Genomic DNA, 25,401 nt, shown 5'->3' on the forward strand with positions numbered 1-25,401 from the left:
CCAACGTCATCCACAGACACCAATACGCACACACAGCCTTTTGACCAACAGGCGCCAGAGCAAATGAGGAGCTCACAGTGATACGCGACAAAATAATAACAATAATAAAGAAACAACAACAACAACCTAAACAAAAAAAAAAAAACGGTACCCTTTACCGAGAAGCGAAGACAGGGAGAGAAGAGAGAACAGAGGACAGGCGGTGCACAACAAGATGTGCGGAGAGGAGGGAGAGATACAGCAGAGGAGGAAGAAACAAAAAAGGGTACTTGGCAAAGGAGAACAGAAACGAAGAGCAACGAACAACAACAACAAGAAAAAAAGGCAACGAAGCGAGACAGGGGTGATATAAAGGAGCACATATGCGTACAAGAAGATGCCACAAGTGATGTGTACAGCACGCAGACATACAGTGGGGAGGGGCAGATAAACGAAACCCAAGGAGCACAAAAAAAAAGGTGAGGAAGGAGGTCACCGAGCAAAGGTTATCAAGGGAAGAAAGGGGTAGAGCGGGTAATTGGGAAAGGAAGGGAGAGACAATACGGAACAGAGAAACAAGCAAAACAGAGCAGTACTCAGAATGACAAATGTGCCCAAAAAGAGACAGCAAGGGAGGCACACGAGCGAGTGACTACTTTCGTCTCTTTCAACCTTTGGTAGAACTCTCCCCCACCCCTCATGGAAACGTTGGTGTCTCGTGTTGTTGTCCGTTGCGTGCATCTTTGGTCTTTTCTTCATTGCTGTGATGATGGGCCTACCTTCATAGAAGCGCGCCTATACGCGTGTGCATGTGTGAGTGGATGAGTGTCTCTGCATCGTGGAAAAGAGGTAGAGCTTTCAGGTCATACAGCTCGCTTACCAAGAAAGAGAAAGTCAGGCGTCTGAAAGAGAAGTAGAGGACTCCTGTCACGCAGCAGCGCAAGATTAAGCCAACTGTTTGACTTCCGTGGCAGTGCGAATGACATGCGACTGAATGGCAAACAGCAAATGACTAAAAAAAAAATATTTCATAATAACATTTATATAGGAGGGATGCTCTAAAGCAGGGGAAAGGAAAAAGGAAACACGCCGACAGGCATCGTAGCACAGACCTGCGTTGGCATTAGCTAAGCGACTGCACGCCAGTGGAGCAAAAGAGAATTAGGAAAGAGGCAATTGTCAGCGACACCAGAGATAGCCCTAGGGGTAAAACTTGATGGTCCAACATCCGAGTCCACCTCTGCGCACGTGTTCCACACTGCCGAAAACTTCTCTATAGACCTCGCTGCATTACACTTTCTGTCAGAGTCTGATTCAGATACTCGCCCTGTTCTTGCTCAAACGTCTTCTCCCTCTGCTTTCTTCGTCCTCCTCATGCACTGACGAGTGCAAGCCTACAATACGACAGCATGCCTGCTACCTCCAGTTGCTGACAAAAACCTAAACAAACCTTGACACAGCAAGAAAAAAAAACTGTGAGGAAGTGAAACGAGACTCCACGGAGGTTAACATTTTCATCGACTTGTCCATTCACGGCCACACAGCGCGAGTCAAACTCCGCTCCACCCGTGCCTGTCCCACAGACCCATCGCGTCGTGCGAAGCAGCACACTACATACGCGGTACACCGATGCGCCGACACAGCCATCTGCGCACGGCCGCCCTCCGCCCCAAGCGCTGCCCACCCACCAACGCTCCGCACGTCGCCGTGCAGCCGCCCCCACAAGGCCGGCCGTCACGTGGTGCGACCCACGGCGTGGCCCAGGCCCCACGCACCCGCAAGCAGCGAGGGCCGCGCGAGATGCATTCGTGCCGCGCTGACACCCCGCCCATCATGCCCGCGGCAGAGGCGTGCCCGCTGTCGCCGGTCGCTCCGACGCCACGCCGTCCAGGACATTACACCGCCGGCATCCGCAGTGATGCACCGCGCCTTGACCTCCCCGCGTCGCAGGCGCTGGACCACGCCACCACCAGAAGTGGTTCGGTGGGGGTAGGGATTGGGGGAAGGGGAGGGTGTCAGGCAGGCCCTCCCACCGAGTGGGGTGCGAGACCCTGGCCACCGCGCAGTGAAGTGTTGCCCCCTAACCCGTCAGCAGGGACACCAAAGAGAGTACAAAACAAATCGATACGGGGGAGGGGAGAGGAGAGAATATAAGAGCGAGCGAGGTGGGAACGAATTGTCACAACGAGGAAGAACTCGAAGGCAGCTTGCCCAAGCAAACCACGGAAGACCGTCGCCCTTCTCATCAACCTTGCATTATCGAGCACAATTCACGTTGACTAAGTGAAGAGAGACGCATACTGCTGCCTTTACAATGATGCATATCATCCCATATCTTATTCTTTCGCTCCCCGCCCTATTCCCTTTTTTCGCTGTCCTCAGCACGACCTGCTCAAAAGGCTGAGCTGGCGAATGCCTGCATTATGCGCTCTTTGGCTGCCGTGAACTGCGCCTCGTCGCCTGACAGCATCGCTTTATCCACATGCGTTACGTGCCGTAGCAGTTCACTGCTGTCCTCATCGAGGGCCTCACGATAGCCATAGTAGCCCTCCTTTACCAGCCCCTCCCCTGTCTGTGATGCGCGGATCATAGTGTTGTACGTGTCCATGAGCACCTCGTAGAAAGGACTGGTGACGCTATTCGCCTGCATGCGCTCGTGTAGTCCGTCGACTGTCGCGGCGAAGAGGTGGTGCACGTGGCCACGGAAGATGGCTTCAACAGCATCCTGCTTGCGGAAGTAGAAGTCCAACTTGCGGCCGAGAGCAAATTCGCGCGATACAAGAGACGTGCAGGCACACCAGAGCGTAGACACGGCTGGCAGCGGCAGCGGTGTGCCCGTTGCACGGCCCAAGAGTTTGTTCACCAGCTGCTCCGTGGCCGCGACGGCGTGCTGGGCGTACGCCGCTAAGGACGTCACGCTCGTGCCAGTGTAGACACTACTCACCAAGCCAGCTCCGAAAGAGCAGAGCGGCACACAGCCATTAACAATGGCCAAAATGGCGGCTGCGTCGGGGGCGGTCAAGTAGGTAACAGACTCGCGGGGGAAGAAGAGTCGAAGCTGCTCGGCCAGAGCCTCTTGCCGGCCGATGTCATTGGCGACTGACGGTGTCCATGCGGCGAACGTGAGCGCCACACCTGAAAATGCATGAGGCAGCCGCCTGCCCGCCGTCGACGAAGCCGCTGTCTTTCCTCCGCTTTCGCTGACATCATCGTCTGCAGCGGCGGTCGTCGACAGTGCGCTTGGGGGTCGGGACGGAATGAGCGAAGAAAGAGTCGCAGATGTCTCGTTCGATGCCAACGGCGTGGACTGCAGGGCCCACTCCTTCGCCAGAAGCGGACCCGACGCTACTAGCACTGGTGTTTCTCGCTCTGACCCTGAACATGATGCCGCTGAGCTGGCGTGCCCTGCGAGGGAACCGTTGAGAAGCGTCTCAGCAAGCTCTGCCGGCGCTGCGCCGTCAGCTGCAAAGCCTCGTGTGAACACAACAACAAACCTAGTGGAAGGTGCTGATTCTGATTGCAGCGACGCCGCCGCCGTTGACGAGGAGCGCCACTGGGTGAGCACATCGTGGGTCGCCGGGCAGTGCTCGCTCCCGAAGGTGGCGCGCGCCCATGCATCACGTCCAGAGAGGTACGAGACAGAGGGAGTGCACAGGAGAAGAGGGTGCTGCACCCACGTGCGGTTTGTAGCGGATGCGGCGTCGCTGTGGAAGTGCTTCAAGTCCTGCAGGTGAACAACAGACGGCCACAGAGTCGCGGCAGTGTTTGGCGGGGCAGCGTATGACAAAGAGGCACCTGTAGAGCTGCCCCCTACAACTGAAAAGCTCCCTAGATCGCTGCGGTGAGTCAACGACGACGTCTCGGTCGCCACGTCCGGTGCCGCCATCGCCACGTCCCGCGTCAGAAGAGTGACGGAGTCCACACTGCGGTTGGCCGCCAGAGCACAAGCGCAAGCCCTTCCCAGCTCGCCGGTGCCGAGGATCGTGGCCACTCTCATGCTGAGCTGCCGTTTCGCTACACAAAACGTCAAGACTGCGTGACGAGATGAGCGTCACCGTGAAAGGACAAACTCGCACGCACTGGTGCAGCTCATGTACAGCCGCAAAAGCCACGCACGAACGTGTGGTTGTGCGTGTGCAAGCCAGTGAAGGGGAGAGGAAGAAGGATCGAAAGCTCGTTGAGATGACTTTACGTAGAAAACGCTACTACAGCTGGCGCGCAGAGGAACAGGAAGACAAACAAAGCATACGCAAACGCTGAGTTCCTGTGCACTGTCCACGATGTTCATTTTTCACTTTGTTTTCATTCGTCCTTTTTCCGCGCGTATCAGCCAAACATGAGCTCAAGCTGGCACGATACGGAGCACCAGAGGAGGAGCAATTCCTGGAAGACACAGGCAGAAGGAAAGGAGGAGAGGCCAAGGCGGAATGCAGTGACGTGGGGTACAATGAGAAAGCAACAATGAATGGTGGTGAAACCTCCGTTCCTTCCTTTATAGCGCCATTATTTCCAAATCAAGCACCTCGCACCATCAAGAAGCCCTACTGACCTCAGCTCATCGGTGAAGTACCTCCTCATCTCTCGCCTGTTCTCACCTACTTGCTCTGTTGCGCTGCCTCCATTGACGTCCAGCATATGGTGCCTCCTTTTTCTGCAGGTTTGGCTGCACACCAGCTGTTATACGTCTCCGCTGCGCAGCTACGCAGCTACGCAGCTCTCGCGCTTTCGGAAGACGAGCGAAGAGAACGATAAAAGCGGCAGCGATAGTTCGGAAAGGAGGACGGGTACGCCAAAAAGCACGCCCATTTCAGCTCAGTATGAGCGCCGTTGCGACAGACATTTGATGATGAACAGCGAGACCAAATATATATGAGCCAAAGCGCACAAACAAAAAGATCAGAATCGATACAGCAATCCCCCGCTGAGCTACCCAACACACGCGCGCACATCAACAAGGCATGCCACCACTTCCATTCCTTGTCACTCGTTTACAGAGATGAAGATGCTGAGGTGTGATGAGCGAGATCAAATGAAGAACCATAAGAAAAAAGAGAGCAAAACACACTAACACAGAGAGACACTGGCCCGTAGTGGGTCGACCCACTCCAGCGCACATGACAGGCACGCATCGAATGAGAGTAACGTTTACTTTTCTTTTTCCAGCGTGTCCATTCACGGCCACACAGCGAGAGTCGAACTCCGCTCCACCCGTGCCTGTCCCACAGACCCATCGCGTCGTGCGAAGCAGCACACCACATACGCGGTACACCGATGCGCCGACACAGCCATCTGCGCACGGCCGCCCTCCGCCCCAAGCGCTGCCCACCCACCAACGCTCCGCACGTCGCCGTGCAGCCGCCCCCACAAGGCCGGCCGTCACGTGGTGCGACCCACGGCGTGGCCCAGGCCCCACGCACCCGCAAGCAGCGAGGGCCGCGCGAGATGCATTCGAGCCGCGCTGACACCCCGCCCATCATGCCCGCGGCAGAGGCGTGCCCGCTGTCGCCGGTCGCTCCGACGCCACGCCGTCCAGGACATTACACCGCCGGCATCCGCAGTGATGCACCGCGCCTTGACCTCCCCGTGTCGCAGGCGCTGGACCACGCCACCACCTAGAAGTGGTTCAGTGGGGGTAGGGATTGGGGGAAGGGGAGGGTGTCAGGCAGGCCCTCCCACCGAGTGGGGTACGAGACCCTGGCCACCGCGCAGTGAAGTGTTGCCCCCTTGTCAGAAAGGTGAAATGAAGGCAAGCACAGAAAGGAAAAAAAAAATGCTGGGATGAGCAGGGTTGGACATGGGATGCTGTAACGGTGCAAGGCGATATAGGGGCACGGGACTGAGAGCAGAGCACGGGGGAAGAGGCTCTTGCGAGAGGAAGAATGAATAAAGCGAGGGCAATCTGGGGAACTTGTTGTCTTATTGAGGATACTTGACCATTCGTGCGTGTGTGAAGAGGGGCTCCCAGACGCAAGAGAACGCACGTAGCACATGTCCGATCTGCAATGGGTCAACCTAAACACGATGAAGCGCACACGCGTCTGTTAGGTGCTCCCTCACTTCACCACGGCTTTGCTCTCTTCCTCCTCTTCCCCCCTTCTTCAATCGCTCGCTGCTCTCCTCTTTTGGCCTCGCCTGTGCATGTGCGTTAGGTGCGACAGAACGTCTGAGTCAGTGAAGCCTTCCATTTCTTATTGAGCCATGCGCGGTTGCGCAGGTCCTCCGTGGCGCGGCCGATGGCGAGGCGGGCATTAGGAAGCGGATGTGTCTCGAAGAAGGCCTCAAACTCATCCGCTGCAGCCTCGCCGAAGAGTGCCTCGCCTAGGCAAGTCACAATCCCCTGAATGCGGAACTGGCCACCACCCCACTGTGCGTCCACAGCGTCGAAGTGGCTCTGAAAGGTCTTCCATACCTCCGCGCCAGAGAAGGCCGGATTCGCCGCGAGGCTGCTGAAGACGTGCGCGCCGTACTGGCTGCGAACGCCGTCGTTCTCGATGCACCTTTTCATGAGGCCCAGCGCAAAGTCAACTGAGGAGCCGCTTGTCATTGCCACGACCAGCGAACGGCATAGCTCGTCGTTGCCGTCGACCTCCTGCAGTTTCGCGTACAGTTGCTCATTGCGCGCTGGGAGCTCAGCGGCGCTCGCCATGCGGACCCAGGCGCGTAGGCAGGCGGTGAGCGTTCCAGCGTTGAACTCTGCCCCAGAGAGGAAGCTCCGTGCCTGCTGCTGCGCCCACAGGATCAGCGGGTGCGCGGCGACCTCGGCTAACTCCCAGCTGTTCAACAGGGTGGAGATGCCGGCGTCAAGGTAAAAGTTGCGGCGTAGTGACGCGGTGTCGTCCTGTGGGATAAATTCGATGAAAGTCTCCGAAGCTGGGACGAGGAAGCCAAGCAGCTCCCTGCTCAGGCTCTTTGTCAGTGTAACGTCGTCGAAAGAGCGGAGGAAGGCACTCATGGTCTGTACATACTCGCGCAGCACGTAGATGTCCTGTTCGTGCGCTGCAACAGTGGTAGCGATCCTCGCCAGCCGCGGAACGTCATCGTAGCCCATACGAATTGCAGCAAACGTGTCGGAAAAGAGGGAGCGGCGATCGGCAGGGGAGAGCAGGTCGTAGTTAGCCAGCCACGCGTCGAAGGTGGAGTTGTCATAGCGGCAGCGGTAGAAACCGGTGCGGTGCGGGTTGATGTTGACAAAGGCACCGCTCACGATGCCGACCGGCAGGGTCACCTCCAAGGCTTTGTCGCCGCGCAGCATTGTCGTTGCACGCCCGGCGGCAGCGTCGATGCCCTCCACGACAAGCGGCACGCACCACGTCTGCTTGCTCTTCTCCGACGCCGTGACAAAGCGGCACGGCTCCTGCCCCACCACGATGGCGCTTTCGCTCTGTCTTGTCACGTGGATCATTGGGTAGCCCATCTGCGTGGTGAAGCTGGTGAGGGCCTCGGTGATAGGCAGTTTCGACGACTCCTCAAGCGCCTCCCAGAGCTGCACCGTCTTAGTATCCCTGAACTGGTGCTTATTGATGTAATGTGCCACGGCAGGTGCCCACTTATCGCCCAGGAAGGCCTGCAACATGAAAACCAGGCCCATGCCCTTATTGTAGCTGATACTGTCGAAGATCTGGGTTATATCGGCGGGGTCGCGGATGAGCACTTCAACGGGGTGACTGTGCTCGCACATGTCGTCCTTCAGTGCCCACACCACCTGCAGTGCAGCAGCGTCCAGCGCGTTCCACTGCGGTGCGCGCACATGCGTAGCGTAGTACCCGCACCACGACGCAAAACCCTCCTTAAGCCACAGGCCTTCCCACCAGTTGATGGCGACAAGGTTACCAAACCAGTTGTGCGACACCTCATGGCACAATAGGTTCGATGCGCCGCGCTTCGCGTCCACGCTCGACTGCTTCGAGTCCACCAGTATCGACTCTGCGCACGTGATGCAGCCCCAATTCTCCATCCCACCGATCGGGAAGTCGGGAATGGCAACAAGATCCAGCTTTGGCAATGGATACCTACACTGGAAAAACTTCTCAAAGTACTGGAGAGCGAACGCGGTGGTATCGAGAGCGAACTGGGCGCGTCCCGCCTTGCCCAGCGTTGCGTACACACTGACCGGGATGCCATTGACAACGGTGCTAATGTGCTCCAGCTCGCCGACGACGCAGGCTGTCAGGTAGGGCGGACACTTGGGCACGGTCTGGAAGGTGTGCACCACGGTGTCCCCCCTCATTTCCTTCGATATCCGAGGGCCGTTGGAGAGGACAATGTAGTGTTCCTCCGACTTAGGCAGCGTAACAGTCAGCGTGAAATCCGCGCGCTGCGCTGGCTCATCATGGCAGACATAGAAGAGTCGCGCTGAAACGGGTTCAAAGTGCGTGGAAGCCATGCGGTGCTCCTTTCCGTCATGCTTGAAGCACACCTGATAGAAGCCGCGCATCTCCTTGTTGATGGCATGTTTGAACTCAAAGTGCAGTGTCGGGTCCGCCAGCGCTATCGTCTCCGCATCCAGCTTCAGCACGAGTGTGTGCGCCGTCTCATCGCGCCGCACCAGTGTGGCACCTTTCACCGAGGTAACCTCGATGGAAGGCGCAGCGTGCAACTGAATTGTATCGCCGTCTCGGCAGACAGCACAGCGCTGCAAGTGCACCGTCTCTGTGGCTTTGTAGCTCCACGTGGAGAGGTCCACCGTTACGCTTAGGTGATATGCGGCGGGCACATACGGGTTCTCGAGCTTAACGTTCTTTGTGATCGACATGGATGCCCGTGGAGGAGGGAAACGGGGGGGGGGTATGGGAGAGGTATGGTAGTGAAAGAAGGGAATAGGGGAAGAGCAACAGTTGACAGCCCTACACACGAAATCGAGAGATTGGCCAGCAGAACGAAAAAACTGTAAGGTGAAAAATGAAAGGGGGAGGGGTGTTTCTCTCTCCCTCCGTAACGAAGACGTCGCACGTGGGTGGCTGATGAAGGCGATGCGAGAGATGCGCTAAAAGAGCAGCTCGTGGATATGTTCGCGTCACACACATGCGCGTGTGCGGAGTAGGAGCGGTAGAAGTAGCAAGAAAGGACTGATGAAGGTGAAAAGAAGCGGTTAAAATGAACATACGAATTGGCGCCAAATGCTGCAGCGCAGAGCACCGGAGACCTGCAGACATCGAGAACCGCAGAGAGACATGTTGAGAGTTTCTTTTGTTTCGATTCCGGCGGGGCCTTCTCCCACGCACAGGTCAGCACATAGAGGCACACCGCCACCGCCCACCGGCCCTCGTAGGAGTACTGCGAGGTCCTGGTCGCCTAGGGGAAGCCGACCTGCCGCCGAATCGGGCCATGCGCCTTGCGGGCTCGCCGCACGCCTCCCGTCAATGCCACAGGGGGCGGGCACACATGGCTTGCCCGCATGGGCCGCGACGCGTGGGATGCTGCCACGAGTCTCGGGCAGCAGGGGCGTTACGCCGTCTCCCGAGGCCGCACGCCCTTGACAGGGGCGGGCGTGCCAAGCGGAAGGGGGGCCGTGGAGAAGCATGTGCCGGCGCACAGAGAACACATCGCGTGGGAGAGGTGCGTAACCGCTACACAGCGTGCAAGGCCATGACGTCAGGCGAGGCCTGCCACTCGCCTCGAGCGATCCGCCCACCACGCGTGGCACACGGGGTACAGCGCCGGGTCGGACGCCCCCATGGCAAGCACGGGCGGGCCGGAGGCTCTGGCAGGGGTGGGGGCACCACGCCGCTAGCGCAGTAGCAGGCGTCACACCATCCGCACACCGCCGCCTCCCTGCCCGTCACCCACCACGGAGCGAGCACGGGGTCTCCTCCCACCGCCTCGTAAGCGCAGCACCCCTGCCCGTGATCCACGCCGTGGCCGTCGGCGCCGCGGGCATGGCTGCTCTCGCAAGCCTATCAGCTTCGCCGCTGTGTGCCAATGCGCAATAACCACAGGCAAGCAGCACTGACAGGCGCACGCAACGGGTTGGTAGCGCGCGTACGCGTGCAGAGTCGTCCGCACGGCCTGCAGTGAGCGGGCACAACCGCGATCACGGCTGCACGCCTCTTCGGCACACCGCCTGTCCAGGCATCTCCGCCGACACTGGGTGCCCGCAGCCAAGGCCCGAGGACCGGTGGCAGGGCCTTCGCTTCCCCACACAAAGAGCGGGTGCTGGGTCCTGAGGCCACGGCAGGGTTGTCGACGTCATTCGGGGAGCAATAGCATTGGGCACAAAATACCATAGGAAATGGTATTGGAGTGAAATCAGGAGAGCTGAATGGTCAGCTTGTATGGGTAGGAGTATTAGGCGTGAGAAGAGGAAGTGGGTGTGGGGACATTCAGTCAATGGTCCTTGACAGGGAGGGGGTAAAGAGGGAAGGCAGAAGTTGCAATACAAGAGGCACACACAAACGCATTGCTGAGAGGATGAACAAAGGGGGTAATGATGGAGAGGGCGAGGTAGGAAGAGAGACAGGGATGATTGAGGGGTGAGCGGGGAAACTGCAGAGCCAGGGGGTTGTACACCCTCGCTTGCCTTTGAGAGGCAAGGCAATGGAGAGAAGGCCAGAAAGGCGAAGAGCACCAGAAATGTGTAGAGGGGGTAGGGAGCGCGGAGAGAAACTCAAGAAGCAAAAGGCGAGGCGGCAGAGTGCGTTTCTCTAACCCCTCGCTGAGCCTATAACCACTGTTCGCTTGTAAAGACGCAATCAAGCAACAAAAAGGAGAATATGACGAGGAAAGGCGCAGGTGTACGTGCCATGTCCTCACGCCAGCAAGGAAAGGGGGAAGAGATGGCTGAGTAATTCTTTATGACGTGGTGAATGCAGAAAGACCCCCCCCAGCTAGTGCGATGCGTGTGCAACCGACGTTTCGGCCTTTTCTATCAGTTGCGTCGAAAGTAGGCTAATTTGGCTCTGTAGGGCTTGGCGGGTGTGCTTCGCCTCCACGCGCTCTGTTGTGATGAGCCTCTGCAAGTGCTCAACGGCTTCCAGCGCTGTCTGTACCGCGTCTTCCTTTTCCGCCATCTCCTCGTACAAGAAGTTCATTTGTGTGTAGTAGCTCGCTGCTGCACGATCGGCAGCTGATAAGGCGACGAGTAGCTCTTCGTAATTATCAGCGCAAGCGGTATCGCGCGGGCCGTCCGCTTCTGGCAGTAGAGAGGGCATAGCGATTGCGGCTCGAGGACGCGACGCCCACGATGTCGCGTTGCTTGATGGGGTCTGGGCAGACATTCGAGGCGCAGTGACAGCAGGCGATAGCATGTCAATAGCCGCATCTGCGTCGGCTGACGCGGCTTCTGATGAAGCGTTCATCTCCTCCGAAGCTACCGCCATGGTCTGCAGACACTTGTGAATGAAGTGCAGGGCGTCGCGGACTTCGCTCTTGTTGCAGGCCTCCGCTATATCCACTAAACCGCTGTTGAGCACCCGAATCGACGTGTACAAAGAGCGAACCGACGCGCAGCCCTCCCACCAGAACTCCTGTAATGCGAGAAGCGAGGACAGATCTATTGGCGGCTGCGTCGCCTCCAACGGCGAGGTGAAGTTGAGCATCTCCCTCGAGGTGGACGGTGCTAGTTCCGCACAGTCTTGGTCGCCACTGTTGTGACAGTGATGGTACGCAGCGGGTGAGCGCTGGACAAGCATGCGCATCGCCATCAGCGACCCTTCGATGGACGCCAGGGTAGCATAACCGCTCCTTGTGACCTCTTCGACAAATTCGCCACGCTCAGTCGTCACCTTTGGTGGTGCTGCTGCACCACCACCGCTTCCGGCGCTGGCGTCTGCGGTGTGAGTTATGTAGGAGTGATCATGCGGCAGGAATGACACACAGCTCTCTACCAGTAGCGGGAGCTGTGCCCGGAGAAGACCGACCCACTCCGATACGAGCCGCACAATCTCGTCCTGAGCCTCAACAAAGGCACCAGCCGAAAGAGGGGCAGGACAGTCTTCCTCCCCGGGGTGCTGCAGCGCCGACAGTTGGCCGTCCAGCTGCTCAAGCAGGTGCATGAGGCGCTCCTTCTTGGCCGTGTGAGCCGCCAGGAAAACAGAGAGCCGGTCGCACAGACACTCCAAGTCCCCCACAGTTGCCCGCTCCCGCGATGGCAGCTGCTCCTGCAGCACCATTGCGAGCACCGAGACACCGCGCAGCAGCGTCTTGACGGTACCGGCGGCACTCTGCAGGGTGAAGACAGCACGCTCGCGCACCACTGCGGGCATGGAGTCCGAAAGGGAGGCGGCCATGGGGTTCAACGGCGGCCCGTTAGCAGGCCACCACACTTCTACTGTGGTACCTGCCAGGGCCGATACCGGCTCCTGAGGCCGTCGGCGCAACGAAGCCGCAAAGAAGTGTCGGCAAAAGTCGCCCAGGGCGCGCTCGGTGAGGTAGTCAGCGCGAAGAGTGTCACGGGTGGCGGTGGCTGTCTCCAGGGTGTGGCGCAGTTCCTGCGCCTCGCGCTGCAGGCGTGCAACCTCGTTTCTCAGCTTCTCCGTATCCTTCGTGCCGGAGCGCTGCGCATCTTCAAGCTTTGTCTTGAAGGTGTACGTCTGCCGGTGCAGCTCCTCATTCTCGCAGATGAGTCGCTCTACATCCTCCTGGGACAAGGCAAGCTGGCCATTGGCTGCGCCGCGTCCACCGCGACCGCCACCACGGCTGGTAGTGTCGCTGTTGCCCATTATTGAGGACAAACCTTTCAACATGTTCTGGCCAAACGCCGACCCACTGCTGCGTTCTTGCTCTAGCTGCGCCTCAAGTGATTTCACTTTGCGCTGTAGGGTGGCATTCGCCCGCTGCGCCTCTGCCAGCTGCTGGGTCGTAGTGCTCAGCTCTTCCTGCAGTTGCTTCTGACGGGCTTCGACCTCTTGCTTCTGCTTCGTGACCGTTACGACCGCCTTCTTGAGCAACGAGATCTTCTTCTCGAAGTCACCGTCGGACGCCATCAAGGCAGCCACCTCCTCCTTGCTAGACATTGTTACCCACCGAGCCCTGGGTGTTCATGTGGGATAAGGATGCGCGAGGTGCAAGTAGCATGCCTCTCACAAACAGCTCCACCACCCCAGATTGGAGGAGAATCACAAGGAGGGGGTGGAAGGGGGGGGGGGTCGATAAAGGAAAAGAGCTATGAGAGCAGCCTTGGTGGCAGTACAGCATCCAAGGCAAGAGGCACACAATGCACACCTGGTCTGGCGCGATAGGAGGTGGGAGCGAATGGGCGCAGAAACTAAGCCGCGAGATTCTTAATACTTTACAGGATATCAGCTTGAAAGGAGCGATGCAACAGCAGTGAGAAGAGCCCCTACGCACTCCTACAGTCACAGGGTGCGGCAGAGAAAAAGAGACAGCGGAGAAAAATCTCACCCAGTAGCTCACAGAGGTGCCAACGAGAGGGGGACAAGGGAAATGGAAAGTGTAGAGGAAGTGCAAAAGGAGAAAGCAAAAGGGAGGTAGAAAGGGAGGGTGGAGGACGTAGGCCAACATGGGCGCACGGAGGGGGAAAATCGCTGATGTGCATCGCGCCCTCCCTCCCCCCCCCCCACACGCTTTGACTGTCGAGCCACAAGGCTTCTTGTACGAGCGAGTGCACCATCCGGGCGGCATGACAGCAGTGATTATCTGCTTCCTGAGGGGGTCAGTAGTTGCCCAGAGAGTCTCGGACTACCAAAGTGAAAGCATGCAACAAGTGTGCACATCCTGCTCCCCACTGTTGTTGTTTCTTCTCCGTGCTTGTCTATGTGCCGTCTATACCCGTGGTGTATGTGAGCCGACAAGTGTTCTGTCTTGGTGTGAAAGCGTCTTGGACGAGTGAGGACTTCGCCAGTAGCACTGCAACAAGAACAGCACACCTCATCTGTCTGCCAATCACGCACTGCATCTGCTTGCCTGATAATATGAAGCGTGGTGAGAATTTACTGACCCTTCATATCCGCTGAGGTACAGCACTCACGCACCTCCCCCCTCACACACACACACACACACACACGTACGCACAGAGTGGGGAAGAGTAAGCTGGTTCCCCTCGTGGACGTCAAACCAGCCGTACCTGACCTGACATAACATAGGGGCGAAAATTTCGGTAGGGAGTGAGGAACAATTCGCCGGCGTTGATGGCACGCAAGGCGTCTTGGCCACCTTCGCCGAGGTTCACAACACCCAGATCCTCAAGAGCTACACCGAACACATACATTCCGAGGTCCGGCTCCGGCAGTATCTCCAGCCCCTCAGCCTCGGATGAATGGGGAACAAGATGCTGCAGCGCCGCCGGCATCGATTGGAGACCCGACTTCATCAGCGTCGCGTGTGCACTTCGCGCCAGTCGATCCGCTACCCATTGCTCCTTGGGCGATAAGTTTTGTCTCTGCGGTATACGCACCTCTGGTAGAGCAGTGGTGGCAGAGGCAGAGGAGAGCTCTTCAGTCCCATCCGCGTGTCGTAGCCCCAATTGCGGCACAGAGGATTGAGCAGCCACGAGGCCCTCGTAGTAGATGGACGTGGCGAGACGATCGATCTTGCGCAGTCGACAGCGCAGCAGCTCACACAAAAAGAACTGAACGCGCTGCAGCTCCAAACCAATGATGTCTAGTGGACGGAAAGGCAAAAGTGAGCGCGCGGCTCCCTCGCGCGTCTCTTTCGCCACCATCGTCTCGAGCTGTCTCTGGGCTCGCTGGATGATGTTGATGACGGTGTTGATGGCGGACGCAGGGTAAGGCAACACTTCGGGGCTGAAGCGCTCATTTGCAGTGGCTTCCATCAGCAACTGAATCGCCGCTGCGGACGCGCTCTGCGTTGTAGCTTCCGCTCCAACACCTGATACTGTTGGCGTCAACGAGAGGCCATCAAGACCAAAAGTGGTGTTGATGCCACCCATAGAAGGTGTGCCTGAGGAGGCACCACCGTCGCTGACCTGCGAGAGGGGCCGCACCGACGCACCATCATCGTGCAGGAGCGGCTCATAATCTGTGGTGTCGTTAAGGTTCTCTTCAAAGAACATGGCAGTGCCTGCCCCGCTATTATTCCTCAACGATGTATAAATTTGATTGGGCCTGTGTAGGCAGACGAACACGATGAAATAGTGTGTAGGACTCTCCTCCCTTGGCTCGTATTTTATGAAACACCTCAGCGGCCTCCTGGCGCAACACTGGGCAGGACAGCGGAGCTTACTTATAATAATAAAGAATAGTGGAAATAAGAGAAGATCACAGAGAGAGGTGCGGTAGATGAAACGGAGGTGGGGTGAGGTGAGGCAGCGGCCTTTCACCAGCAGCTACAACGACGTGCGCTACAATCCGTCACACAGCAGACGGATGTAATGGAGTATTTTCCTTTCGCTTTTTCGTTTTTCAGCGCGTCATTCTACCGCGAACCAGTCAGCAAACGTTCGCCTATAAAACTGCAGCGCGCCTTCCTCTCACACGCAACGGCTAAACCGTGATCGACCAGGACGAACGCGCTGTGAATGAGAGAGACAAAAATTTCGCTGTATCGGTGACGGGCGGGCCAGAGGAGAAGGGGAGGGGGGAGTAAACGCTGTGGAAGTGGCAGAGCAAGAGCGAGAGGTGAGAAGAGGAAGAATTAGCAGGCACAAGTATGGATGTACGCATATATGTGAGTGTGTGTGTGTGTGGGGGGGGGGGGTTACAGGGATGTGTGTATTTGTATCATCAGCGAAAAAAAAAGTGGATACCGGTGCCTCAGCCGCGGATCTGTGCACAGCAGGAGGCGGCAAAGAAACCGGCCTCCCTCTTTGGAACCGTGGCAACAGTCAATGACACAGTCTCCGAAACTTTATCCATCTCCCCCTTCCTCGGCGCGCGTGAGCAGCAACAACAAGTGAGAGAGAAGGTTCGACTCTTTGTCTTCTGCGCGTGAGATGACGTGCCCTTTGACATCGCTATTATAATCGAATTCTTTATTTTTACTTTTTTTACCTATACCTGTGATCATGTGTGACTGTGTATCTTTTTCTTCGCGAGCCCTTGAGCCACATTCTGATTCACTGCCTCCTTCCCCGACTGTCTTGCGCTACCGCCTCCTTCAACTCAATTTTCTCTCGTCCTTCGTCTACGAGAAGAAGAGAATACGGCGAGTGATCTGGGAAGCCATTGAAGAGATGGGAGAGGTGGGGATCGTGACACCGGCAGCAAAAACAAATGCTCTGTCTCGCCGAGTGGAAGAGGGGGAGGGAGAGCAACGTCTGCGCAAACCAGCGGTTCACAACAAGGGGCGTGGTGCATGCAGCCGACACTGCAACGACAGCAGCGGTTCCACAGTGCCCTTCTAGAGGCATCCAAGAGAGACACCTCTTGGCGCGCACGTACAGAGCTTTGGAGAAGAGGTGCAAGTACTGCCTCACGCGCTTTTCGATAAGCAGTTACGCCCTCCTCTGCTAACCCTCCCATCCCAGCCTCTGCCCTCTCGGGCTAGTCGAACGCGCATGGCGAGTCATGGCTCCGCCTAGAAGCTGTGATGATAAGGAAACAAAGAGAGACGCAGTGCACCTGATACGCGTCCTTCTGTGCTCCTGTTCGATTTTTTCTTCGCCTTTTCTCGAGCCTCCAGGGGGACACCCACAGAGTCGCGTGAGGGAATGATAAAGCGGCTGGTTGCCATACAGACTCACACACCGCAGCCACCTCCCTGGTGACAAGCACATGGTAAGAAGCTGCGGTCAACGAAAAACAGCAACAAGGGACACGGAGGTAGGAAAGATGCTCAAGGAAAAAAAGGGGTGATGGAATCACAGACTCACCACTCACGTACGGTGAAAAAAAGATAGGCAAATAAAGAAACACCTACAGTTAGTCACACGCGGCTGAGCGGGTGCAGGTGCATGGCCTGCGTACCTGTGACAGCTTTTTCTTGAATGTGAGTCACTCCTCCGTGAGAAGGCCCCGGAAATGGCGGACGATGACGATGTCAGCAACCGCCTGCAATACGATATGAGAAAAGAAAGAAGTGAGAAGAGACGTAGGAGACAGAAAGGCGGTCGGGCTGAAGGTTTCGTCTCAACTCTCTGGAGTGCCGGGTTGAGGCTGACCGCGCACCGACGCCTGTTGCGAGCCGCAGTTGGGGAAGGTGGTGAAAAGGGGACGAAAGGCCCTATATAACGCAGGAAGAGGCAGAGCAGAGAAACAGAAAGAGAGGCAGAACAGACAGCGTGACGACACAAAACGAAAGGGGGTGAGACAGTAGGTGAAAGAGTAGAAAAGAGGAGGGGGGAATAGCAAAAAAACGTCGTCTGTCGTGATCGTGCCACCGCACAAGTCAACCTCTCTTTCACGTGCCTCCTTTCACCGTCTTGATGACTGCAGCCGTGACGCACGTGGTGCCTCTTCCCTCACACAGACTCACGCAGAAACACAGAGAGACGAGTGAGTCAACGAGACAGAGAAGATGTCGTGCAAGACAAAGGAAAAGAAAGAAGACAGAAACACGGGATAGAATAATCGGTGAACTGACGTAAGCCCGCATCACTCACCGTCGCAGAGCCCCCTTCTGGTGAAAGCGCCGTACGTACAAAGAAAAAGAGGGAAAAAGGCTGAAGAACGAGTAGCAAAAGTAGTTGGTGTTTGTCTTTTTAAGGTGAAAAGACAGGGACTCGCCACGTAGCAAAGGTGACACGCACGCCGATATACACAAGCACACGCACACACGCACACACACACACACACACGCACAGGACGCTTGAAGGCGCATGCTGAAGTGCGTGCGTAGCACAGACAACATAACAATGACAAATTCAAAACAAAAAAAAAAACATAGAAAGGCGCAAGCAAGGAGTATTCTGCACGAAAGCCATCACTGAATCAATGCTGACCAGTGCGCCCCTAAGTCGGAATGTCTTCTCCCTCTCATCACCCTAGTCCGTATGGGGAGCAACGCACCACGGCTTGTACCCCCGCTTCTCCCGAAGCAACATCATCTTGCTGATGTGCTTCTGCATCTCCTCGCGCAGCCCCGACGCGAGCGACTGCGCGTCCACCTTGTCCGCGTCGTACTCGTACTTGCCTATGTACACGTAAATGTCAGCCGGGTAACCCGGCACGCCTTTCAAGGACGGTGACCACACCTCGTGGTTGCCGTAGGTGACACAGTAGTAGAGGGGTAACTTGTGCTTCAGAATCGTGTTGAAGCTGCCGAGCCGGAAGTCCTTGAGCACCTCCGGCGTGCGGTTCAGAATACCCTCGGGGAAAAGGCAGAGGGAGCCGCCTTTGCTAAGGAAGTCCTCCACATCCGCAGCGACCGCCATCTGCTTCTCCCTGTTCACTGAAAAAGAGGTGGCCTCTGTGGAAACGAAGTGAACGAGAAAGTGACCACACATAGCGATCACAGTGCCGAACAGGGGCAACTTCAGCAGGCTCGCCTTGGCAAACGACTTCGCCTTGTAGATGTAGCGGAACGGGGCACACCACAAGAAAAGGATTGTGTCGAAGAAACTCGTGTGGCACAGGCATAGGTCGTGTTGCACCGTGATGGACGATAACAACAGCGATCCAGGCAAGTGCTCCACACGAATGTGCGGACTATTAAAGCGCAGCCAATATCCGAATGTGATCACACACACGCAACGAGTCAGCGACTGCATTGTTGCGATGTCCAAGAGATGCGCCTTCTCCAGCAGGTGGAGCACCATAGCACCAATCCAGCTCATGATCACACAGAGTACCAAGTGGAACGTGTGCCACACACGCATCACAATAAGAGGCACCTTGCGCTCACGAAGCAGGCGAAGAAAAACACCGTAAACGGCGACGAAGATAAGCCACGATAGAACGCACATTTTGTCACTCTGCAGTCTTGGCAGGCGAACTCCTCACAACCAGGAACAGTAAAAGGGAGGAAAGTGAAGAGAGGGGAGGCCCAGCGGAATCAGCTGCTGAGCATAAACGTGCGTAGAAAGGTAAAACACACGCATAAACACAAGAAACCAGAGCGTTTTGAGAGTTGCTGTTGATGTTGGTGCTTTTTTCTTCTGTGCGAATACATTCATGAAGAGATACAAGGGGCCGTGGTGTTCGGGGAGGAGGGAAGAATACAGTGACGAACGTGGGCGTGTGGAGGCAATTTCATTTGTGTGAATGAGTGCAAAAGAGAGGGAGGAACGGAGATGGAGAAACTGCGGAGGATGGCGAGGCGCAGCAGTTGAAGGGGTCCGTAACAAAGCATGAGTACTACGGGGAGACGTCGAGGGCCACGGAATTGAGGAGGAAGGGGGTGAAGAACGCTTGTGCGGATGCACTGACCAGAGGAGCGAGGAAAGGGACAGGAAGATCAAGAGTAGGGAGGGAGGAGGGGGCAAACACGCGCGATCTGCCCGTGCCTGTCCCACGCACTACGCCCCGCTCATTTTACGTGTGTCTCTGTATTGCAATTAACTTTTATCCGAAGTTTTTCTGAGGTAGCCACCTGAACCTGTACACAAGCAGCTTTGTCCCTTACCACTTGTTTTATTTCGATCAAATCGTGTGTGGTCGTCCTCTAAGCGATAAGTACGGAACGATGACCCTTTGCCGAGTCAATCCAACCCCCCCTCCCGCCGCCGCCTCCTCCTCCTCTCATTGTCCACTCTAACAGTGCAAGCAAAAACAAGCGCAAAAGAGAGAACGCATGAGGGACGGATATAAAGAGGCGTGTGGGATCAAAGCAGGGGGAAGGCCATCACCTTCGCGTGCAATTCAAAGGCGCGCCCGCTGATTCGGTGGCCTCGCTGCATCCATCTAAGCGTCTTGACACGTCAGTCGGCATGTACATTTTCTCGACTTCACGCTCCCCAAGAGACACCACCGACACACACACACACACACACTTGAGCCTCAAGACAGCACCACCTCCTCACAAGGGAACTTCTGTTGCTTCGTAAGCTCGCCTTGTACCCGGCCGCCTCTCAGGGAAAACAAAGGCTTAACCGCGCTCTAAAAGCACACAGAGCAAATCCGAGCGCGCCCACGCAGCAGAGACTTTTTACACAACAAGAGCAAAAAAAGGCGCTGGGTGCAACGCGCATGGGTACACACACCCACGTCCCCACATCCGAAAAAAAAAAAATAACAGTTTTTGCAACAGCAGAAAGACAATAAATAAACACAAACACCAAAACGATAATGTTTCCCTTAAACATGTCCATGGTGAAGTCGAAAATGAGTCGAACTCCGCTCTACCCGTGCCTGTCCCACAGACCCATCGCGTCGTGCGAAGCAGCACACCACATACGCGGTACACCGATGCGCCGATACAGCCATCTGCGCACGGCCGCCCTCCGCCCCAAGCGCTGCCCACCCACCAACGCTCCGCACGTCGCCGTGCAGCCGCCCCCACAAGGCCGGCCGTCACGTGGTGCGACCCACGGCGTGGCCCAGGCCCCACGCACCCGCAAGCAGCGAGGGCCGCGCGAGATGCATTCGAGCCGCGCTGACACCCCGCCCATCATGCCCGCGGCAGAGGCGTGCCCGCTGTCGCCGGTCGCTCCGACGCCACGCCGTCCAGGACATTACACCGCCGGCATCCGCAGTGATGCACCGCGCCTTGACCTCCCCGCGTCGCAGGCGCTGGACCACGCCACCACCTAGAGTGGTTCGGTGGGGGTAGGGATTGGGGGAAGGGGAGGGTGCCAGGCAGGTCCTCCCACCGAGTGGGGTACGAGACCCTGGCCACCGCGCAGTGAAGTGATGCCCCCTCCTGCCCCGTTAGCAGGGACACCAGGGAGAAAGGAAGAGACAGAGAGACAAACAGAGACAGCGTGAAAAGGAAGGAAGGAAGGGACACACGAGAATGGCAGGCAACACGAGGCAGTGCGCGCGCACACACACACACACGCAGAGAGAAAAACGGAAAAGTACGCTCAACTGTGAGCGACAGCGCGAAAGCAAGGCGAAGAAGGAACCCGAGGAAAACGAGAGGAAAAGAAGAGGCAGCGCGACAGGGCCAGCGAGGAGAAAGAGGAAAAACAGAAGAAGAGAGAAACCGGGGGAGTGGATGGGGGAGAAGCTAAGCACTGACGCAAATACCGGCAAAGCCAGAAAAAAAAGGAGAACGCACTCTCAAGGGGGCCCTGTGTTTACGTTTGTTTCAGCGAATTGGACAAGAAGAGAGGTCTGTTGAGAAGAGGAAAGGGGGCGGAAGAGCAAATCACCGAAAGAGCGGACGATGGAGAGAGAGAAAGGTGCGAGCCACAATGAAAAAGGGGGCGCACTTAACAAGCGTGAAACATACCCGTCCAACATAGTAGAGCGATACAAAAGGCGAGCCAACACAAAATAAAAAGAGGTGGAGAAGCGAAGCATATCCAATACAATAAAAGTGCGCTAAGAAGGAAACGAAGGGGGGGGGCAACAAAGAGCGAAGGTATGTCAGAACAAATGCGTCGCACACACACACACACACACACACACACGTGCTCACAGAGCGGCACTCAAGTTGTCACGGCAAAAGAAGCGTCGGTACAGAAAAGGAACCAGTGCGCGCGAGAGACAACAAACACCAAGATGGAAAAGAGAAAGGGGCACAGAGCCACGCGTATGAGCTCAGATATGGCAAGAAGCACCGAAACCAAGGACACACAAGTTCACCCACGGTAATGGAGAAGACAAGCGTATAGAGAACATTGGTGGCGTTCTCGGTTAGTGGTGGTAATCGAGAACGAGGGTAGGCGGGAACAGTCGGAGAGAGTAGAAAGAAGCGGCCACGGGTACAGGGGAGAGAAGCAACAAGTGCAATAAGTGAAATGAGCAGACCATGAGGGACGATATAGCAGGGAAAAAAAAGTGATAAGCTTACAACAAGAACAGCCGAAAGGTGAAAAGCGGTCATACGAGCAAACAAACGACAGAACGGAAGCATAGGTAGGCATGAATGACATCAGATATCGCTATAATGTGCCTCCACGTTCTGATTGCTGGACCCCTTCGTTTCTTTGCGCTTCACACACACACACACATGCGGGAGATACTCGCACTTTCACATTCTACTGAGGGGCCTTCCGTCTCTCATAGCGCACGCGTATTTCAGTCATGGCCCACAAGGCAACCACACACACACACACACACACACACACATAGCTACACAGACACACGTGCACAATCGACCTTAGTCCGCAGTTCCAGGTACCAACAGCAGGAGCTCCCATAACCCTCAATCGAAAAGAAAAAACAAAGAGCCAAAGCGAGAAAAACTGCGTCGATAGGGAGGTACAACAGGGGAAGCTTAATGCATTGAAACAGTGAGAAGCGGAAACACACAGACACTAACGATCGAGTGGAGAAAGAATGTCTAAAAAAGAACATAAAAGCGGGGGAAAGGACAATAAACGAACGACAGACTGGCGAGGGAGGAGTGAAAGAAGAGGGATGAAAGAGGGCTGACACAGAGCAACAGATGCAGCAACAGCTCACGGAGGGGGAAAAGGGGAGAGGGCATTACCGCAAAGGCAAGTCACAAGGATGGAAAATACCTTCTTTGCCTTTTCCCCTGTACCTGTGTGCGCGTGGGTTTGTGTCTGGGTCCATATACTCGTCTCTTCTCCGCATGCTCCTCGTGGCACCCCCACCACCTCCTCTTGACGAAAAAAAAAAAAAATGAAAGTGAGAGACAATCCTTGGCCACAGATGGAAACGAAAAGAAAACAAAACGCTAGTGAGTGGAACTGCTTGTGAGCCCGTGTGCACGTGGGGTACAAGACGGTGGCACTGGCAAGTGGGAGCACAGCTCTGAGAGAGAGAGAGAAAAAGAGATAATCGGAAAAAAAAAGAAAAAAAAAAAAAGACATTATGAAAGAACGCGTCACGGCAGGAGAGAGAGAAGGAAGTGAAAGATGAGAGCACTGACACATCAAACGTAGCGAGAGGCGCACGCAGACAAACTAAAGTAGATCCTGCGAAGGATGAGGAAGCGGTGGGACATAGAAGGTTCGTTCATCGACCCATCAAAGATACGATCAACTCACTCACGTGCACACACGCACACGCGAGCACGAGCACGAGGAATAAATAGATGCCGATTAGCTATCGGCCCAAACTTCATAACAGCAGAGAGCCCAGAAAAAAATCCCTTCCGTGAAAAAAGGGAAGAGACATGTGCAGAACCCAACGAAGGGAACACGTAGAGCACACACAAAGCAGAGAAAATCACTGTCACCTTCGCAGTAGTCGATGGCTGCCGAAGAGCGAGAAAAAGAAACGCAGCAGGTAATTGGGGGGAGGGGGAGAGGGGGAGAGTGTGTGCCAGGTGAATAAGCCATCAGGTAAACGTCTGCACAAAGACAAGGCGTCGGTGGGCGCTTACTACCCCGCCCTCCTCTTCCTCCTCAGAAACTCAGATACAAACACACAATATAGTGTCGAACTATCGTACTTGTGGTGGTTCTCTCACCATGGGCATGCTCGGATGATGAACGTGAGTATGCATCTGCACAGTTTTGAATGGGTTGAGAAGTGCATCTCGGTTCATGACGTCGACATTCGAATAAGAAAACTGGCGTATCCTCGACAAGGAAAAGAGTGAAAACAAAAAGAGAGGGGGTTGAGGGAAATAGTCGTCGTAGCCGTGGCTTCTCCCAGCTTCCTTAAAGCAGCGTGTGCCAACGGCTGAGGAGGGGGGAAGAAAACAAAAAAGAACGACACACGTTGAGAGATAAGGTGAAAAGGAAAAGGCATGAAAAAATAGAGAAGGTAAAGAAAAAGCGCAGCTTTGATCGTCCTTTCGTTAGCTCATTTGCTCCTCTCTGTTTGCTTCTTCCCCGCTACACCTGGAGACGCGCAGAGCGGTAGTAGAGTAACACGATCTAATAAACGAGAAGGGAGAAAGACGAACACAGAAAAAACAACATACCAAAAAATGACATGATCGTGAGGAGTATACATATGCGAAAATGGCAACTATTCCCCTACCCACGCCCTCGCAGCACTCGTACTTGAGGACGGGAGAGTGCACGCTGTATGAATGAAATGTAAGACGGTGGGAAAGTGTGGAAGCCCTCTTCCTATGCAATGTATATGGATGCAAGTGTGTCGTCGTGTCTTGGCGACGCTGGATGACCCTCCCCCTGCCTAGAGTTAGCGGAAAAAAAGGAACAGAAGGAGCTACGTCAGCCCAACGTCATCCACAGACACCAATACGCACACACAGCCTTTTGACCAACAGGCGCCAGAGCAAATGAGGAGCTCACAGTGATACGCGACAAAATAATAACAATAATAAAGAAACAACAACAACAACCTAAACAAAAAAAAAAAAAACGGTACCCTTTACCGAGAAGCGAAGACAGGGAGAGAAGAGAGAACAGAGGACAGGCGGTGCACAACAAGATGTGCGGAGAGGAGGGAGAGATACAGCAGAGGAGGAAGAAACAAAAAAGGGTACTTGGCAAAGGAGAACAGAAACGAAGAGCAACGAACAACAACAACAAGAAAAAAAGGCAACGAAGCGAGACAGGGGTGATATAAAGGAGCACATATGCGTACAAGAAGATGCCACAAGTGATGTGTACAGCACGCAGACATACAGTGGGGAGGGGCAGATAAACGAAACCCAAGGAGCACAAAAAAAAAGGTGAGGAAGGAGGTCACCGAGCAAAGGTTATCAAGGGAAGAAAGGGGTAGAGCGGGTAATTGGGAAAGGAAGGGAGAGACAATACGGAACAGAGAAACAAGCAAAACAGAGCAGTACTCAGAATGACAAATGTGCCCAAAAAGAGACAGCAAGGGAGGCACACGAGCGAGTGACTACTTTCGTCTCTTTCAACCTTTGGTAGAACTCTCCCCCACCCCTCATGGAAACGTTGATGTCTTGTGTTGTTGTCCGTTGCGTGCATCTTTGGTCTTTTCTTCATTGCTGTGATGATGGGCCTACCTTCATAGAAGCGCGCCTATACGCGTGTGCATGTGTGAGTGCATGAGTGTCTCTGCATCGTGGAAAAGAGGTAGAGCTTTCAGGTCATACAGCTCGCTTACCAAGAAAGAGAAAGTCAGGCGTCTGAAAGAAAAGTAGAGGACTCCTGTCACGCAGCAGCGCAAGATTAAGCCAACTGTTTGACTTCCGTGGCAGTGCGAATGACATGCGACTGAATGGCAAACAGCAAATGACTAAAAAAAAAATATTTCATAATAACATTTATATAGGAGGGATGCTCTAAAGCAGGGGAAAGGAAAAAGGAAACACGCCGACAGGCATCGTAGCACAGACCTGCGTTGGCATTAGCTAAGCGACTGCACGCCAGTGGAGCAAAAGAGAATTAGGAAAGAGGCAATTGTCAGCGACACCAGAGATAGCCCTAGGGGTAAAACTTGATGGTCCAACATCCGAGTCCACCTCTGCGCACGTGTTCCACACTGCCGAAAACTTCTCTATAGACCTCGCTGCATTACACTTTCTGTCAGAGTCTGATTCAGATACTCGCCCTGTTCTTGCTCAAACGTCTTCTCCCTCTGCTTTCTTCGTCCTCCTCATGCACTG

General features: G+C 55.4%; 5 protein-coding genes across 5 annotated transcripts; all 5 read right to left on the bottom strand.

Annotated features, from left to right (window-relative positions):
- Positions 1–2,371: 2,371 nt before the first annotated feature.
- Positions 2,372–3,976, bottom strand: LBRM_29_2210 (conserved hypothetical protein; the record flags this gene model as incomplete). Its single annotated transcript, XM_001566514.2, has 1 exon — positions 2,372–3,976. One exon carries the CDS (start codon positions 3,974–3,976, stop codon positions 2,372–2,374), a length of 1,605 nt encoding a protein of 534 aa, XP_001566564.2.
- A 2,148-nt stretch (positions 3,977–6,124) lies between these two features.
- LBRM_29_2220 (putative aminopeptidase) lies at positions 6,125–8,731 on the bottom strand (the record flags this gene model as incomplete). Its single annotated transcript, XM_001566515.2, has 1 exon — positions 6,125–8,731. The coding sequence occupies one exon, from the start codon at positions 8,729–8,731 to the stop codon at positions 6,125–6,127; it is 2,607 nt and encodes an 868-aa protein (XP_001566565.1).
- A 2,071-nt stretch (positions 8,732–10,802) lies between these two features.
- LBRM_29_2230 (conserved hypothetical protein) lies at positions 10,803–12,929 on the bottom strand (the record flags this gene model as incomplete). Its single annotated transcript, XM_001566516.1, has 1 exon — positions 10,803–12,929. The coding sequence occupies one exon, from the start codon at positions 12,927–12,929 to the stop codon at positions 10,803–10,805; it is 2,127 nt and encodes a 708-aa protein (XP_001566566.1).
- Positions 12,930–13,984: 1,055 nt separating this feature from the next.
- Positions 13,985–14,947, bottom strand: LBRM_29_2240 (conserved hypothetical protein; the record flags this gene model as incomplete). The annotated part of the gene is made up of 1 exon (XM_001566517.1): positions 13,985–14,947. One exon carries the CDS (start codon positions 14,945–14,947, stop codon positions 13,985–13,987), a length of 963 nt encoding a protein of 320 aa, XP_001566567.1.
- A 2,868-nt stretch (positions 14,948–17,815) lies between these two features.
- Positions 17,816–18,736, bottom strand: LBRM_29_2250 (conserved hypothetical protein; the record flags this gene model as incomplete). Its single annotated transcript, XM_001566518.1, has 1 exon — positions 17,816–18,736. One exon carries the CDS (start codon positions 18,734–18,736, stop codon positions 17,816–17,818), a length of 921 nt encoding a protein of 306 aa, XP_001566568.1.
- Positions 18,737–25,401: the final 6,665 nt, after the last annotated feature.

Source organism: Leishmania braziliensis, chromosome 29 (genome assembly GCF_000002845.2).
Source record: "Leishmania braziliensis MHOM/BR/75/M2904 complete genome, chromosome 29".
Lineage (NCBI taxonomy): Eukaryota > Euglenozoa > Kinetoplastea > Trypanosomatida > Trypanosomatidae > Leishmania > Leishmania braziliensis.